The sequence below is a fragment of the Chlorocebus sabaeus genome, chromosome 8 (assembly GCF_047675955.1).
Source record: "Chlorocebus sabaeus isolate Y175 chromosome 8, mChlSab1.0.hap1, whole genome shotgun sequence".
Taxonomy (NCBI): Eukaryota; Metazoa; Chordata; class Mammalia; order Primates; family Cercopithecidae; genus Chlorocebus; species Chlorocebus sabaeus.
In genome coordinates, this window is record NC_132911.1 from 41,454,229 (window position 1) to 41,471,752 (window position 17,524).

Sequence of the window (17,524 nt, forward strand, 5' to 3'; positions counted from 1 at the left end):
TGTTAAAGGAAGGAGATATGCTTAGCTCAGGGCTTGAGTGTCTGAGAGGCAGCCCTGGAGTCCCGGTCCCTTCCGCTGCTGGGAAGGAATAGCAGCATGCAGCTCCCCTCAGGCTCTCACCTGCACCACCTGGGTGAAGGTGTTCCTGGCCTCCTGCACCTGCTCTCCTTGACCTTGCTGCCTCTGGTCCCTATCGGCCTGGGAGCTCTCAGCCTCGGGCTGTTCTGTCCGCGTGTGCTCGCTTACAGACACCAGGACGTTCTCGGACTCCTGAGATCCACTGGGCTCTAGCCCTTCGGTCGTGGTGCTCGTTCTCTGGAATAAGTGTGGGTCTTGCGTGACCTCCTCTCGCCAGGAACCTTGTGCAGCATCTTGCAGGTATGAGACAATGGAGCCGTCTGGATCCCAGTCCTGCAGTCTGGGGTCCAGGGGAGGCAGCAGATGGCCGGCCCGGGAGAGAGAAAGGACACCTGGTCACCCATCAGTCTCACTCCTTTTAGACGCTCTCCCCCTCCAGAGCTCTGGCTCATCAAGGACACGGACTGTCCTCTCATCCCCCCAAAGGTCAGGAGCACGTGAGCACACTGCCCACCTCACTGCTGTGGTTCAGAGGGGTACACGTGGCCCATCTAATGCTGTCGAGGTGGAAAGGCCACTGGTCCCTCCCTGTGGGTGAACGGCTCGCCCTTGGGGCTCCCAGGGCATTTGGCTCACCCTAATGGTCCAGACACTGGGGCCTCCACTCTCATCCCACATCCTCAAACTCTGCCACCACCTCCTTCTGCTCTCTGGGCCCTTCCCATTCAGCAGTCCTCATCTGACAAGGTGCTCATTCTCTCCCCCTCGAGACACATTCTCCTGTGGCTCCTGGAAGGTGCTGGCCTGGTGTCCCCCCTTCCTCTCTGGCCACTGTTGCTCCGTGTCCTCTGCTGATTCCTCATAACTTGCCTGACTTCTGAACATTGGAGCGCCCTGGGATTCAGTTCTCAGACCTCACCACTGTCCACATCCGCTTCCTAAGCAAGCTTGTTCATCCCATGGTTCCAAAGCCCATCTCTACACTCAGCCTGCCTGGATGTGTGTCTCCAGCTCGGCTCTCCTCCTCGAACTACAGCTGTGTGCATCCCGCTGCCTCCTCCACATCTCTACTTTGTTGTTTTCTGAGACAGTGCTTCACTCTGTCTCCCAGGCTGGAGTGCACTGGTACAATCACAGCTCACTGCAGCTCTGCACTCCCGGGCTCAAGCCATCCTCCCACCTCAGCCACTTGAGTAGCTGGGGCTGCAGGCACATGCCACCACGTGCAGCTATTTTAAAAATTTTGTAGAGATGGGTCTGGCTCACGGGTCTACTTTGGATCTCTACTCAGCATCTCCAGGACAGTGAGATCCAATCCACACTCAGAATCTTCTCCCCTAGCCTGTCCCACCCCATCCCTGCTGCCATCCCAGGTATCTTCATCCTTGCAGCAGGCAGGTCGAGGACATCACTGCCCTCCTTGACCCCTCTCTTCCTCTCTTACCCCACATTGTATTTGCCAGCAGATGCTTCTGAAATATGTCTCAGCATGGCCACCGCTGCCGTTCCAGCCCATAAGCCCACGGCCCTTTCCTCCCGACGCACCTCCTGCTTCTCTGCCAGGTTGCGCCAGCCTCCTCTCAAGGCAGGTGCAGCTTACCCTGCCCACCCTCCCCTCCCTAGCTTCGTGGGCTTGGTTACTCTGTTAGGGCACATGCCAGGCACGGTCTCCTTCACAGGGCTAGGCGTTCTATGGGGCATCCTCCCTGAGATGTCCTCACACTCACCCTCAATTCCTTGAAGTCTCTCAGCTGGCACTCATGCAGGCCTCCCCTGGCCGCCCATCTGTAATTCCAGCCGGCCTTCTTTCCACACACACTCCTACCTCCTGTCCTCCTTCTCGGCTTGATTTTTCTTTTTAGCACATATTATCTAGAATTTCTGTTTTAATGACTTCTAATTTTATTTACTTTATCTTGTTTCTTATTAGTTTCCCTGCTAGAACCACGCTTCTTGCAGGTAGAGACTTTCTTCTGTTTCATTCCATGCCGGCACCCAGGCACTCTTTATAGGTGCCTGGCACACAGTAGGCACTCAATAAATATTGTTGAGTGAGTGGATGAAATTCATCTGTCCCCATTAGAAGGCTGACCAAGGTCACCGCGCCAGGAAGTGACACAATAGGCCTAGAGCCCAGGCGTTCCTGTCCCCAGTTAGCAATGCTGGGTAATGCAGGGGCCAGCGTTCAGCCCCCGCAGGTGCTCAATAAATGCTTGTTGAAGGAACGGCCGCCCCAGGAAGGTGCTCTCTCCCGGGAAGGCCACTGTTTCACTTCACACCGGCTTAAGCTCCATCTGTTCAATCCTCCCCATGAATCCAAGGATTTGTGGAGGAAAAAAAATCGAATCTTTGCTGTCTCAACTTCCAAACTACTTCCTTTCCCTTCCTGTTAGGGCATTGGGGCTACGCTGAACGGATCCTGTGGAATGACCCTACCAGCCTGGGCCTCAGGGTGGGACTGAGGGGTCACACAGGTGGGGAAAGGACACGAGAATAGCTTTCCTTTACCTGGCCAGTCCTGAGCTCCTTGGGGTGGGGGCCTGGAACAGCTGCCTGGGGGCACAAGAACCGTGTCCTTTCTTTAGGGAAAACTTAGCAAGCCAGGTGACCTGAAGGAAAGGGGATTCCTCTGTCATCTGCTTCCTGTGCTAGCCCAGGAGGACAACGTGAGCCCCACCTCATGTCTGTCTCATCTCTTTCTGTAACTGCAAGGGCCTGGCTTGCCTTGGCATCCTTCCCTGCACTCAGCGGAGGGGCGTAGTGTGGACACAGTAGGCACTGTGTGGGCCCAGATGGGACGATGAGAGCTCCAAGGTGAGCCTGCCCTCGGCTGCAGACTCGCAGTGTCTGGGAAATGCACCCCCTTCTCCTGACCTGCCGACGCTGCTTTTCTGCTGCAGCACGGGGGGTGGGGGGTCTTCTCAGCCCAGGAAGCTTGGGGAGGAGAGACCCACTGCTCTACAGCTGAAAGCTCTGTCCTGCCCCAGATAAGCCCACCAGCTCCTCCTTCAAAGGGGATAAGTAGGGAGGGCGCCATTCTCAGCTCCATCACATGCAGGCTGTGTGACTGCACACAAATAACTTCCCTGGGTACTGGTGCTTCTAAATATGGTCTTCAACTAAATATGGCCTTCAACCGGAAGCACGCAGAGGGAGAGGAGCTCAGAACACCAGCTCCAGCAGCACACTGACCCATAGTCTCCCCCAGCCTCATCATTGCTCTCCTGTATGAGCCCTCTGTGTGCCCTCACGCCCTAAGCAAGCCCTCCCCATGCCCCAGTGTTCCTAAAAGAGCCCTCTCTGTGTCCTAATATCCCTAAGTGAGCCCTCCGGCGCCCTGATGTCCCTAAGTGAGTCCTCCAAGCCCCTGATGTCCCTAAGTGAGCCCTCCAAGCCCCCGATGTCCCTAAGTGAGCCCTCCCGGTGCCCTGATGTCCCTAAGTGAGCTCTCCCAGCACCCTGATGCTCTAAGTGAGCCCTCCCAGTGCCCTAATGGCCCTAACTGAGCCCTCCCAGTGCCCCAGTGTTCCTAAGTGGGTCCTCCCTGCAGCCTAATGTCCCTAAGTGAGCCCTCCTGGCACCCTAATGTCCCTAAGTGAGCCCTCCTAGTACTGTTATGTCCCTAAGTGAGCTCTTCCGGTGCCCTGATGTCCCTAAGTGAGCCCTCCCAGCGCCCTAATGTCCCCAAGTGAGCCCTCCCAGCCCCCTAATGTCCCCAAGTGATCCCTCCCATCGCCCTAATGTCCCTAAGTGAGCCCTTTCCATGCACTAATGGCTCTAAGTGAGCAATCCAGGCACCCTAATGTCCATAAGTGAGCTCTCCCAGTACCCCAATGTCCTAAGTGAGCCCTCCCAGTGCCTCGATGCCCTAAGTGAGCCCTCCTGGCACCCTACTGTCCCTAAGTGAACCCTTCCAGCTCCCTAATGACCCTAAGTGAGCTCTCCCCACACTCTAATGTCCATAAGTGAGTCCTCCTGGTGCCCTAACATCCCTAAGTGAGCCCTCCCCACACCCTAATGATCCTAAGTGAGTCCTCCCGACACCCTAATGATCCTAAGTGAGTCCTCCCGGTGCCCTAATGTCCCTAAGTGAGTCCTCCTGACACCCTAATGATCCTGAGTCCTCTTGGTGCCCTAATGTCCCTAAGTGAGTCCTCTCGGTGCCCTAATGTCCCTAAGTGAGTCCTCCCCACACCCTATGTCCCTAAGTGAGTCCTCCTGACACCCTAATGATCCTAAGTGAGTCCTCCCAGTGCCCTAATGTCCCTAAGTGAGTTCTCCCCACACCCTATGTCCCTAAGTGAGTCATCCCAGTGCCCTAATGTCCCTAAGTGAGCCCTCCCCATGCTCTAATGTCCCTAAGTGAGCCCTCCTCATGCTCTAATGTCCCTAAGTGAGCCCTCCCCACGCTCTAATGTCCCTAAGTGAGCCCTCCCCGTGCCCTAATGCCCCTAAATGAGCCCTCCCAGTGCCCTAATGTCCCTAAGTGAGTTATCCCCATGCCCTATGTCCCTAAGTGGACCTAAGTGCACCCTTATGTCCCTGAGTGAGCCCTCCCAGTGCGCTAATGTCCCTGAATGAGCCATCCTGGCACCCTAATGTTCCCAAGTGAGCCCTCCTGGCGCCCTAATATCCCTAAGTGAGCAATCCAGGCACCCTAATGTCCGTAAGTGAGCTCTCCCAGTACCCCAATGTCCTAAGCGAGCCCTCCCAGTGCCTCGATGCCCTAAGTGAGCCCTCCTGGCACCCTACTGTCCCTAAGTGAGCCCTCCCAGCTCCCTAATGACCCTAAGTGAGTCCTCCCCACACTCTAATGTCCATAAGTGAGTCCTCCCGGTGCCCTAACATCCCTAAGTGAGCCCTCCCCACACCCTAATGATCCTAAGTGAGTCCTCTCAGTGCCCTAATTTCCTGAGTCCTCCCCAAGCTCTAATGTCCCTAAGTGAGTCCTCCCCATGCCCTATGTCCCTGAGTACTCCCCATGCTCTAATGTCCCTAAGTGAGTCCTCCCAGTGCCCTAATGTCCCTAAGTGAGTTCTCCCCATGCTCTAATGTCCCTAAGTGAGTCCTCCCAGTGCCCTAATGTCCCTAAGTGAGTCCTCCCCATGCTCTAATGTTCCTAAGTGAGTCCTCCCGGTGCCCTAATGTCCCTAAGTGAGTTCTCCCCACACTCTAATGTCCCTAAATGAGTCCTCCCCATGCCCTAATGTCCCTAAGTGAGTCCTTCCCATGCTCTAATGTCCCTAAGTGAGTCCTCCCGGTGCCCTAATGTCCCTAAATGAGCCCTCCCAGAGCCCTAATGTCCCTAAGTGAGCCCTCCCAGCACCCTAATGTCCCTACGTGAGTCCTCCCGGTGCCCTAATGTCCCTAAGTGAGTTATCCCCATGCCCTATGTCCCTAAGTGAGCCCTCTCGGCACCCTTATGTCCCTGAGTGAGCTCTCCTGGTGCCCTAATGTCCCTGAGTGAGCTCTCCCGGTGCCCCGATGTCCTAAGTGAGCCCTTCCGGTGCCCTAATGTCCCTGAGTGAGCTCTCCTGGTGCCCTGATGTCCCTGAGTGAGCTCTCCTGGTGCCCTAATGTCCCTGAGTGAGCTCTCCTGGTGCCCTAATGTCCCTGAGTGAGCTCTCCTGGTGCCCTAATGTCCCTGAGTGAGCCCTCCTCGTACCCTGATGTCCCTGAGTGAGCTCTCCTGGTGCCCTGATGTCCCTGAGTGAGCTCTCCTGGTGCCCTAATGTCCCTGAGTGAGCTCTCCCGGTGCCCTAATGTCTCTGAGTGAGCCCTCCCGGTGCCCTAATGTCCCTCAGTGAGCCCTCCCGGTGCCCTAATGTCCCTGAGTGAGCTCTCCCGGTGCCCTAATGTCTCTGAGTGAGCCCTCCCGGTGCCCTAATGTCCCTGAGTGAGCCCTCCCGGTGCCCTAATGTCCCTGAGTGAGCCCTCCCGGTGCCCTAATGTCCCTGAGTGAGCTCTCCTGGTGCCCTAATGTCCCCGAGTGAGCCCTCCCGGTGCCCTGATGTCCCCAAGTGAGCTCTCCCAGTGCCCTTATGTCCCTGAGTGAGCTCTCCCAGTGCCCTAATGTCCCCGAGTGAGCTCTCCTGGTGCCCTAATGTCCCCGAGTGAGCTCTCCTGGTGCCCTAATGTCCCCGAGTGAGCCCTCCCGGTGCCCTGATGTCCCCGAGTGAGCTCTCCCGGTGCCCTTATGTCCCTGAGTGAGCTCTCCCAGTGCCCTCATGTCCCTGAGTGAGCTCTCCCGGCGCCCTCATGTCCCTGAGTGAGCTCTCCTGGTACCCTGATGTCCCTGAGTGAGCTCTCCTGGTGCCCTGATGTCCCTGAGTGAGCTCTCCTGGTGCCCTGATGTCCCTGAGTGAGCTCTCCTGGTGCCCTGATGTCCCTGAGTGAGCTCTCCTGGTGCCCTGATGTCCCTGAGTGAGCCCTCCTCGTACCCTGATGTCCCTGAGTGAGCTCTCCTGGTGCCCTGATGTCCCTGAGTGAGCTCTCCTGGTGCCCTGATGTCCCTGAGTGAGCTCTCCTGGCGCCCTGATGTCCCTGAGTGAGCTCTCCTGGCGCCCTGATGTCCCTGAGTGAGCTCTCCTGGTGCCCTGATGTCCCTGAGTGAGCTCTCCTGGTGCCCAGATGTCCCTGAGTGAGCTCTCCCAGCGCCCTAATGTCTGTAAGTGAGCCTTCCGGGTGCCCTAATGTCCTTAAGTGAGCCCTCCCAGCAGGCTAATGTCCCTAAGTGAGACCTCCAAGTGCCCTAATGTATGTAAGTGAGCTCTCCCATCGCCCTAATGTCCCAATGTGTGCTCTCTCAGTGCTCCTCGGGGTCTCTCCTGCTGGGCATACCTAGTGGGGTCTTGGGGAGGCACTGACTTTTGCAGATGGCACCTACACTCCTATATATGGCGTCTGCCAGACTGAATGTATTTGCTCCTGTGCAATTACAACCCAGGGTCAGGGTTGGCATCAACACCTCTGTCCTCACTGCCAGGCACAATCTTACCCAGGAGCCCAGAAGACAAAAAGGGACCCTGCTCCCGCAGTCAAGCTCTTACCTGTCCTGACTCCTCTCCGTCACCTGACTCACGGTGGGGGAGTATGTGATTCGGGCTTGCCCCCTCTGATGGCCTGAAACAAGAGACACTTCATTCTCTGAGTCCTGCCCTGCACCTGTCGCGTCATCCTGCCTCTTAGAACCTGGCAGCTTCTCTTCTGACCTCTGACCTTCCTCCTGTTCAAGCAAATCGATAAGGCCATTTGTGGCATCTGAATCCACTGTGTCGTCCTCCACAAGTTCCAGAGAGCCCAACTCGGGGCCCCGTGGTTCCTCTGAGAGTGCCCCCTCCAACTTCCACTCGTGACCTGTGGCGTCAGAGTCCTCAGCCTTGCTGCACTCCAGAGAGGAGTCCTCAGCAGTGACCAGGGAAGGCGTGAGGCCCGCGGACCACACCTGCATGTCAGACATCTCCAGCATGGTGTCATGCTCCGTGGCCGCCAAGGGGATGGCGTCTAGGACGGCCACCTCGTTCCAGTACTGGTCTGCACGTAGCGGAGAGGAAAGCGCACAGCCCAGGGAGGCAGGGGACAGCAGCTCGTCCTGCAGCGAGGAGTAACCTGGATGGGCAGACAGAGGGCAACATGCTCCAGCAGTGATTCCTGTCCCACGCATTCACGTGCAGGTCAACGCACACGCACACACACACACGCAGGCACGGCCAGAGAGGTGCATGCGCATTCAGGGTGGGTTGGGGGCTTTCCAAGCTCCAGGCCCAATGCTCAGTCCTTCTGGCTACTGCCTGGGCATCCAGGCAAGAGAAGCAAGGCTCTGAATTGGGTGGGGGCAGCCAGGGTGTGAGGCAGAGATGGGGGAGCTCCCTGCTGGATGGTGAAGAGGAGATTGGACTCTCTTATCCAGTTCAGAGCACTAGATAAAGAAGCCTTTATCCAAAGGACTTGTGCTCCAATCTGTCTCTGATCCCATGAAAGCTCCACTTCTCCATGGCTGGGCAGAAATAGATATAGCTCCTCTACTCAAAACTTCACTTTAGCTCAGTTCTTAGGTTCTCAGGGATGTACCTTAAAGGGAAGGAAAAGCCACCCAGAACCAGGGGTAGTAACCAGGCTGCCCTTGAGGGGCCTACCAGGGTATACCAAACACCCATAGACCTCAATGTGGTGGTCACATGGGAAACAACCTTCTGGTGTGGCCAGGTGTCACCTTCCTCAAGTTGCTTATTGGTTCTAGAAACTCTGAATGATCTAAAGTGCCAGAGGGGAGGGCTCTTAGGGCTCAAAAGGGGCAAGGTCAGAAGGCACCAAGAGGCACCAGGTCTGCCCGCCCCAAAGCCCTGTGTCCAAGAGCCCTGAGCTGTTTGTCCCAGCTGCAGGTCAGCACTGACCTGGTGGGATGGGAGCCAGCTCGCTCATGCCCTGAGCTCATGACCCGTAGTCACCATGGCCTGCCCATCTGCCGTTCCCTGCTCCCTGGCTGGGATGGGAGTCCCTGCTGATGTTCTGGTTGGCTTTGGCACTGGCTCCCTGATGTTCATAAATGACCGTGACACTGAGTGAGTGGCATGCACGCACATGTGCATTTGTGGGGGCATCAGCATTCCATCCGGGGCTTCTCAGCCCTCCTCTGGCTGGGAGCAAGGACCTCTGCTACAGGAGAAAGAGGTCTCTGATGTCCCTTCAGAGCAGGTGCCTCTGTGGGTGGGAGAAAGGAATAGAATACAAGATTCTCCAATGGGCTTGGCCTGTCTAGGAAACCAGGAAACAAGTACGTGCTTATAGCAGCTGGAAAGCCCACAGAGCTGAAAGTGAACCCTGTGAATGGGCAGGGCTGCCCCTTGCATCTCTCTAGGGACCTTCCTGCCATCCAGAGATGTCCAGACAACCCCCAGCCTAGAGTTCAAACCTAGTTCAAATGCTCCATTCTGCCATTCAGTCCCTAACCCCACCTCTACTCACATCCAACTGCCCCCAGGGTGTGCTTTGATTCAAGCCAGGCAGGCTCCTTTCTTGCCCTAACTCTCTGCTAAGGGCCTCAGCTCCTGATCACCTGCTCCCCTGCTTTTACACCACTAGCTCCATTTATTCTCATCCACTCACTGTTCAACCAAAACAAGAGAGGTCCTATTACATGCCAGGCACTGTGCTAGGGGAATGGGGATGACAAATCCCAAACACACATGAACACACACACACACTCACACACATACACACACACACACTCTCACCCACACACTCACAGATGGGACAGCTTCTTGTTTCATAGCATTTTCACAGCTTCAGCTCCTGTTGATCCCTCCCATCTCTGAGGCTGTCCTAGGGCCCTTGCTAAGGCTGTTCTCGGAAATGCAAACCCATGAGGACAGGGCTGATGTCTGCTTTCCTGCCCCCACCCTTTCCTACAACAGGATTGGGCCTCCACTAGCCCCATGACCACTGCAGAGCTCTCCAGGTGTGTGAGGACCCAGCAGCTGGAACAGAAAGACCTCAGGCACATTTAGTGGAACTGCAATTGCTAACATGTACCTGTGTGTTCAACGTGCCCGGAGCCGGGCTGTGTACTCGGCATGCATTCTCTTAATCTCCCCAGGAAAGTTTTCTTCCCTACAAGTCTACTTGGTTCCAGGTCCCAAATGAGCGGGGAGGATGAGCCTGTGAAGGTGGGGTGGCTGGGAGCAGGGCTGCACAATGGCAGAGACTGAGGGAAACCCCTTTTAGCTCTGGCCAAACTAGGAAGAACAAGGAGGAGGGAGTGGGAAGAATAGGTGAAATGGGTTACATCTTACCATGAAATGAACTCCAAGTCACTGTACATGAAACTGTGACTTGAGGAATTACATAGCTGACCAGGGCTCTGGCCTTCAAACCCTTCATAGAAAGCCCTCCAGATATACAAAAGCAGGACGTTTTGGGGTCAAGTGATGATTATTTTTCTTATTACTTTTGCGAGCATTTTTAAATTTACATCACATACTGAGCATTTTTGTTGTTGTTGTTGTTTGAAGCAGAGTCTTGCTCTGTTGCCCAGGCTGGAGCGCAGTAATGCAGTCTCGGCTCACTGTAACCTCTGCCTTCGGCTTCAAGTGATTCTCCTGCCTCAGCCTCTCCACTGGGAGTAGCTCGGATTACAGGTATGCACCATGACACCTGGCCAATTTTTGTATTTTTAGTAGAAACAGGGTTTCACCCTGTTAGCCAGGCTGGTCTCAAACTGCTGACCTCAAGTGATCTGCCTGCCTCAGCCTCTCAAAGTGCTGGGATTACAGGGTTCAGCCACTGCACCCGGCCATTGAGCGTATTTTTAGTGCAAAACATATCTTACGTGTTATTTTTAATTGCCACAACAACCCTACAAGGAAAATAACGTGATTCCTACTTTATAGATTAGGAAACTAGAGGTTTGGCAACTTGGAGAAGGTCACACAGCTAGTAAGTTTGGTCTTTTCCATAGACTTTGCCATTAATCTCTTTTAAAAATAGCTTTGTTGAGGTATGTTTGACATTCAATGAATGTGTATCTTTAAAAGGGGGTAAATTGATGCATTGCGAACATGTGTACTCCCATGAAGCCATCACCTCAAATAAGAAAATGGACATTTGTCACCCCAGAAAGGTCTTCTCAAGCTTCTTTGTAATCCCTCCCTCCCCTTTCCCCCTCCACCAACCCCAAACCATTCCCAGGTGACCCTGATCTTCTTTTTGTCACTATACATCACTTTGCATTCCCCAGGATTTTACATAAATGGATTCATACAGTATGCACTCTCTCTTTTTTTTAAGCCTGGCTTCTTTCACTCAACACAGTCATTTGTGTTTCATCCATGCTGATGCATGTATCAATAATTTATTTCTGTTGTTAAGCCATAGTCCATTGGATGGATATATCACAGTTTGCAAATCTATTTACCTGCCAATGGACATTTGGGTTGCTTCCAGTTTGTGGCTATTACAAATAAAGCTGCTAGTCTGTATGAACATAATGCTTTCTCTTCTCTTGGGTAAATAACTAGGAATGGAATGACTTGACTGTACAGTAGGTATATGTTTAACTTTGTAAGAAATGATCAAGTGGTTGTACCATTTTGCCGTCCCACCAGTGGTGTATGAGAGTTCCAGTTCTCCCATATCCTCACCAACACTTTATATGGACAGCCTTTTTAATTTTAACCATTCTTTTTGGTGTGTGGTGGTACCTCCTTATAGTTTTGATTTGTATTTCCCTAATGACTAATGATGTTGAGCATATTTTCATGTGCTTATTTGCCATGTGTATATATTCTGGGTGAAAAGTCTGTTCGAATCTTTTGTTCAATCTAAAAACTGAGTTGTTTTCTTATTATTAAGTTTTGAGAGTTCTTTATATATTCCAATACTATAGCAGATGGTTATTTGCCAATATTTCTCCCAGTCTGTATCTCGTCTTTTCATTTTCTTAACAGTGTATTTTGAAGAGCAGAAGTTTTGATTTTGATGAAGACCAATTTGTCAATTTGTTCTTTTATGGATTGTGCTTTTGGTGTTGTATCTGAGAAATCTTTGTCTTAACCAAGATCTTTAAGGTTTTTTTCTTATGTTTTCTTCTAGAAGTTTTAAGTTTTAGATATTACATTTAATCTATGACCCATTTAGAGCTGATTTTTGTATACAAGGTAATAATCCAAGTTCATGTTAGTTTAGATTTTTTGCATAAATATTCATAAATGATATTGGTCTGCAGCTTTCTTGTTAATTGTCTTTCTTACCAATATCAGGGTAATGCTGGCCTCATAAACTTAGCTGAGAAGTATTTTCTCATTTTCAATTTTCTAAACAAGTTGTTTCTTCCTTAAATATTTGGTAGAATTCACCAGTGAAGCCATCTGGGCATGGACTTTTCTTTGTAGGAATGTTCCAAACCATACATTTAATGTCTTTCATTTATATGGGGCTATATCTATTTCTTCCTAAGTGAGCTTTGAGAGTTTGTGTCTTTCAAGGAATTTGTTGATTTCACCTGTTTTCCAATTTACTGACATAAAATTGTCACAGTATCCCTTTATTGTCCTTTTACTACCTGTAGATATTCTATAGGTAGTATATATTCCTTATTCCTGATATTGGTAATCTGCAGGTCTTCTCTTTTTTCATAATCAGTTTGGCTAGAGGTTTATCAATGTTATTGATCTTTTCAAATCACCAGCTTTTGGTTTAAGTTTCTCCAAGTTTTTCTGCTTTCTATGTCACTGATTTCCACTCTAATCTTTATTATTTCCTTTATTCTATGATTTTAGGTTTAATTTGCTCTTCTTTTTCTAATTTCTTAAGGTAGAAAACTCTTTTATTTTGCTTTCATTTCTGAAGTTACGTGTGCTAGGTATAGAAGTCTAGGTTACTTTGGAGATATTGTTTCTTTCCTCTTTAAAGATGTGGCATACTTTAAAGATGCCATACCATGTTCTGGCTTGTGTTGTTCCTTTTTTTTCTTTCTTTTTCCTTTTTTCTTTTCTTTTCTTTTCTGTCTTTTTTTTTTTTTTGAGACAGGTTTCACTCCTGTTGCCCAAGCTGTAGTGCAATGGTGCAATCTTGGTTCACTGCAACCTCTGCCTCCTGGGATCAAGCGATTCTCCTGCCTCAGCCTCCTGAGTAGCTAGAAGTACAGGCATGCACCACCATGCACGGCTAATGTTTGTATTTTTTGTAGAGATGGGGTTTCACCACGTTGCCCAGGCTGGTCTCGAACTCCTGAGCTCAAGTGGTCTCGAACTCCTGAGGTCACTCACCTTGACCTCCCAAAGTGCCAGGATTACAAGCATGAGCCACCATGCCCATCCTTGGCTTGTGCCGTTTCTAATAAGAAATCTGAAGTCAGTCTTATTTTGGTTCCCTTGTACATAACACATTTTTTTCCCCCTCTGATTGTTTTTAAGATTTTTCTCTTTACCACTGGTTTTGACCAGTTTGCTAATAATGTGCCCTGATAGAGTTGCTCACATGTTTCCTGTGCATGGGGTTCATCAAACCTGTTGGATCTATGTCTTTATGATTTTTATCAAATTTGGCAAATTTTTGTCTATATTTCTTTTTTTTCTTTTTCTTTTTTTTGTGGGGGGATGGTTGAGAACTCTGTTGCCCAGGCTGGAGTGCAGTAATGTAATCTTGGTTCACTGCAACCTCCACCTCCTGGGTTCAAGCAATTCTCCTGCCTTGGCCTCTCAAGTAGCTGGGACTACAGTCATGCACCACCATGCCCAGCTAACTTTTGTATTTTTTTAGTGAAGACAGGGTTTCACTATGTTGGCCAGGCTGGTCTCGAACTTCTGACCACAAGTGATCCACCCACCTCGGCCTCCCAAAGTGCTGGGATTACAGGCATAAGCCACTGTGCCCAGCTTCGAATTTCTTACAATACTTTTTCTTCCTTCTTTTCTGTTAGGAACTATAATTTCACATATTAGGTCACTTGAAATTTCCCCATAGCTCACTTTCTGTTTCTCCAAAACAGAAAGAAAAGAAAAATATTTGGAGTTTCCCTTGCTATATTGTCAAGTTCACTAATCTTTTCTTCTGCAGTGTCTAATGTCTAATCCTATCCAGAGTATTCATCCTACACATTACAGTTTCATCTCTAGAAGATTGGCTTGGGCCTTTAAAAAATATCTTCCATGTCTCTACTTAACTTTTTTTTTTTTAATATCTGAAATACAGTTACAATCACTGTTTTACTATCTTTGCTAATTCTTTTTTTTTTTTTTTTTTTTTTTTTTTTGAGACAGAATCTCGCTTTTGTTGCCCAGGCTGGAATGCAATGGCACTATCTCGGCTCACTGCAACCTCTGCCTCCTGAGTTCAAGCGATTCTCCTGCCTCAGCCTCCTGAGTAGCTGGGATTACAGGTGCCCGCCACCTCACCCAGCTAATTTTTTTGTATTTTTAGTAGAGACAGGGTTTCACCGTGATGGCCAGGCTGGTCTTAAACTCTTGACCTCAGGTGATCCGCCCACCTCGGCCTCCCAAAGTGCTGAGCCACCACGCCCAGCCCTTTGTCTGCTAATTCTAACATATTTGTCAACTCTGGGTCAGTTTCAATGGGTTGATTTTTCTCCGCATTATGGATCCTGTTTTCCTGCCTTTTTGTGCGTCTGGTTACTCCTAATTGAATGCTGGACATTGCGAATTTTACCTTGTGGAGTGCTGGATGTTTTTGTATCCCTGTATGCTTGAGCTTTGTTCTGTTATGCAGTTACTTGGAAGCAGTTTGATCCTTTTGCATTTTGCTTTCAAATTTTATTAGGAAGGACTGGAGCTTTGGGGGTTAATTTTTCCCTTTTTCTGAGATGAGATCCTTCTTTGTCTCCTGAACAAAGGCTGTGAGAGATTAATTGGGAATAGCTGGCTAATACTCATCTGAAATTTGTGGGGGACCCTCTACAGGTCTCCAGAGTGTTCTATCTGTGCAACTGTCTCCTCTCTGGTGCTCTGTCTTGAGAACTCCAGCTGTCTTGGTCTCCTTGGACTTTCAGAACAGTAAATTAGACAGCTGTAGGACTCACTTCATTTATTTCCCATGCTTTGTGGATCAATGTCCTTTGTTATTTGATATCCAATGTCTTAACAACTGTTGTTTCATATATTATGTCCATTTTTTTGGTCTGCAGTAGTTTCAAGCAGGAGGGTATATCCGGTCCCTGTTACCCTGTCTTGGCCAGAAGTAGCACACATTGCATCTGACATGGCTCCTTGGATTTGGCTGGATGAACATTCCATCACTCCTTGAAATTGGGATGAGACTTGAGAACTGGGAGAGGGCAGCTTTGTAGCCACAGAACACTTGAGGCTCATTCTTGGGTTCCTTTTGTGACTTTCCCACCTTGAGACTTCCACGGTATTCACTTTAATGGAACTTCACCCAAATAAAGATGTAAGGGGCCAGGTGCGGTAGCTCATGCCTGTAATCCCAGCACTTTGGGAGGCTGAGGTGGGTGGATCACCTGAGGTCAGGAGTTCGAGGCCACCCTGGCTAACATGGTGGGCCCCGTGTCTCTACTAAAAATATAAAAATTATCTGGCTGTGGTGGCAGGCACCTGTAGTCCCAGCTACTCGAGAGGCTGAGGCAGGAGAATCGCTTGAACCCGGGAGGCAGAGGTTGCAGTGAGCCGAGATCGCACCATTGCACTCCAGCCTGGGCAACAAGAGTGAAACTCCATCTCAAAAAAAAAAAAAAAAAACATGTATGGATACAGAGAGCACATGTACCACCTCTGCAGGAAGTCCCTGCTTGTCTTCACTCTGGGACTCCTTCCCTGGTAGCAGTATTTAGGGTGCATGCCCAGCTGCTCCCTCTCCCAGCCATGCAGGCTGAGATTGAATGCCGCAGGTAGCTGGCCGTACTCCTGGTGCTGGTGGGGATCACTATGTAGCTGGAGCAATACTCGCAGAAGCACAAGTGCATCCCTATGAGGAACATCTCACAGATCTGGGGTGGACCAGACCATAGGCAGATCCACTGGATCCCCCAGGGTGAGTTCCAGAATGTCTGTCTCTCTGGTGTCTCATGCAGCCCCACCACACCTGGGTCACCAGCCCCTCCCTCAGTCTAGAGACCTCCTCTTGGGGCTACATGTTGGAGAAGTCAGGTAAAAGGCAGCCAGCCACACATATCAGTTTGGGGCCGCATACGGTCAGGTGGTCCCTCCTCATTCCAGGTCACTGCCCTGGTTCTGTGCTGACCCAGAGGTAATAATCGTCCTGCTAGCATAATGTCAGCAGCAAATGGGGCAACAGGGGTCATCAGACAGCCTCGCCCCAGACAAGGCCACACTTCACTAGCCACAGTTGTGAAGAATTGAGGGAAATAAAACATGTTTTATTCCCAAGTAGACATTAGTTTGTGTCTGATTTATCAGGCCAAATGGAGCTCATATGGGTGTGAGATGACCATTTCTCCTCTCACAAGGGAAGTCTGTTTTATTTTCAGAAACATGCTATTTTATTTTGGCTCTATAGGCCATGCTTTTTTCATGTTTATTCCCAGGGCCTGGGCAGTTTTCTCCTGTGTGGGAGAAGCACACTGGCCTTTTGGCCTGAGTGCCTCTGCTCTGGCCAATTCAGGCGCTGGTGGTGAGCAGAGCTATGGAGGGAGAGACAGCCTCAGGCTTCTAATTCCCGGACACCACCCACTTATGTCGCTCTCACAGAGCTGCCTATCACTGCCCGGAGTCCCAGGGCCTCAGAAGGAGGCTCAGACACGCAGAGGGACCAGGAAAAGCACAAAGGAGCCGAGGTCCGACTGTGGGCATCGGTGCAGTGGGCTGGGTGGGCACCAGGTTAGGCCATCACGAGCCTTGCCCAGGGGACAGCAGAGAAGCTGCAGAGCCTGTAGTGCCCCCCCAACCCCTCAGACCTCTGACTGTCCTGCCACCTTCTCTCCAGACCACAAGGGCATCCAGATGAGGGCCAGACTTTCTGGGGCAGGGAGGAAGGCAGGAAATATATAAAGACGCCAATTCTAGACCAAGCAGGGCATCGGTGCATGAGTCTGCTGAGGCCGGGGGAGGGTACATGGGGCACAGAGCTGGGTCTAACGGGGACCCGCCAGAGAGGACATCGCGGGCTGCTGAGGCTGCACAGAGTAGCCAGGAAGCACGGAGCATTCGACTGTGACCATCTGAAATCAACTACTCGGGAGAGGGCTCCCTCAAAGACTGAAGTGCAGTCATGCCACTCTTTGGCCAGAACCCTCTGGTGGCTTTCCAGCTCACTCCACGTCAAACCCAATGTCCTCATGACAGTCTATGGGTGGGCTCTGTGCCACCCCTTCAGCCGCCACGCCTCCCTCTCTCCCGCTGTCCCTTTGCCTCTGCCTCCAGCCCCATCCTGTGAACACATCAGGAAAGCCCTCTTCACACTCCCTGCCCTGAAATCTTCCTCCTCGGCGCTGACGCATGGCTCCCACCTCATCTCCGGCAAGTGCTCGAATGCCACCCGCTTCCCTTGCACCATGAGTCCCCCAAGCCCCGACTCTGGTCGGTTTCTCCTGCACCATGTGCGGTAACTGCTGGTGCGTGATACAGTCCCCTGCGTGGTTCTCCTCACAGGAGGGAAAAGTTCCACGAAGGCAGATTTTTGTTTTGTTTTGTTTTGTTTTGTCTGGTTGAGAACAGGTATCTCTCTCCTGCCTAGCACAGTGCCTGGCGTGCGGTTGATGCTTGAAAAATATTTGCCACATGGGCTGGCCCCCTGAAGCAGAGTGCTTTCAGCAGACATGGAGTACACAGGCCCAGTCCCACACAGGGATTGAGAACCACTCGGGCAAGAATGCCTCAAAGCCTGGCGGAGGCCAGGGGTCTGTGGCCTGGGGAGATGCTCACAGATGCCCAGGTCTGTAACTGTGAATATTCACACTCAAGCGGTTCTGGTGGCCCATAGTCCTGTAGGTGTTTAATCAGGGCACAGGAAATCAAAA

General features: G+C 51.1%; 1 protein-coding gene across 14 annotated transcripts in view; it reads right to left on the reverse strand.

Moving 5' to 3' along the window:
• The window catches only part of ANK1 (ankyrin 1), a 244,111-nt gene that overhangs the window by 14,891 nt on the left and 211,696 nt on the right, over nt 1-17,524 (reverse strand). For 10 of the 14 annotated variants that reach the window (XM_073018046.1, XM_007962300.3, XM_007962298.3 and 7 more), the window contains exons 38-39: nt 7,128-7,686; nt 121-418 (exon numbers count right to left, since the gene is read on the reverse strand). In XM_073018046.1, the coding sequence (XP_072874147.1) occupies nt 121-418; nt 7,128-7,686 (857 nt within the window). The remainder of the gene's footprint in view (nt 1-120; nt 419-7,127; nt 7,687-17,524) is intronic. The other 4 variants (XM_037983538.2, XM_007962305.3, XM_007962308.3 and 1 more) reach the window with 1 other exon arrangement.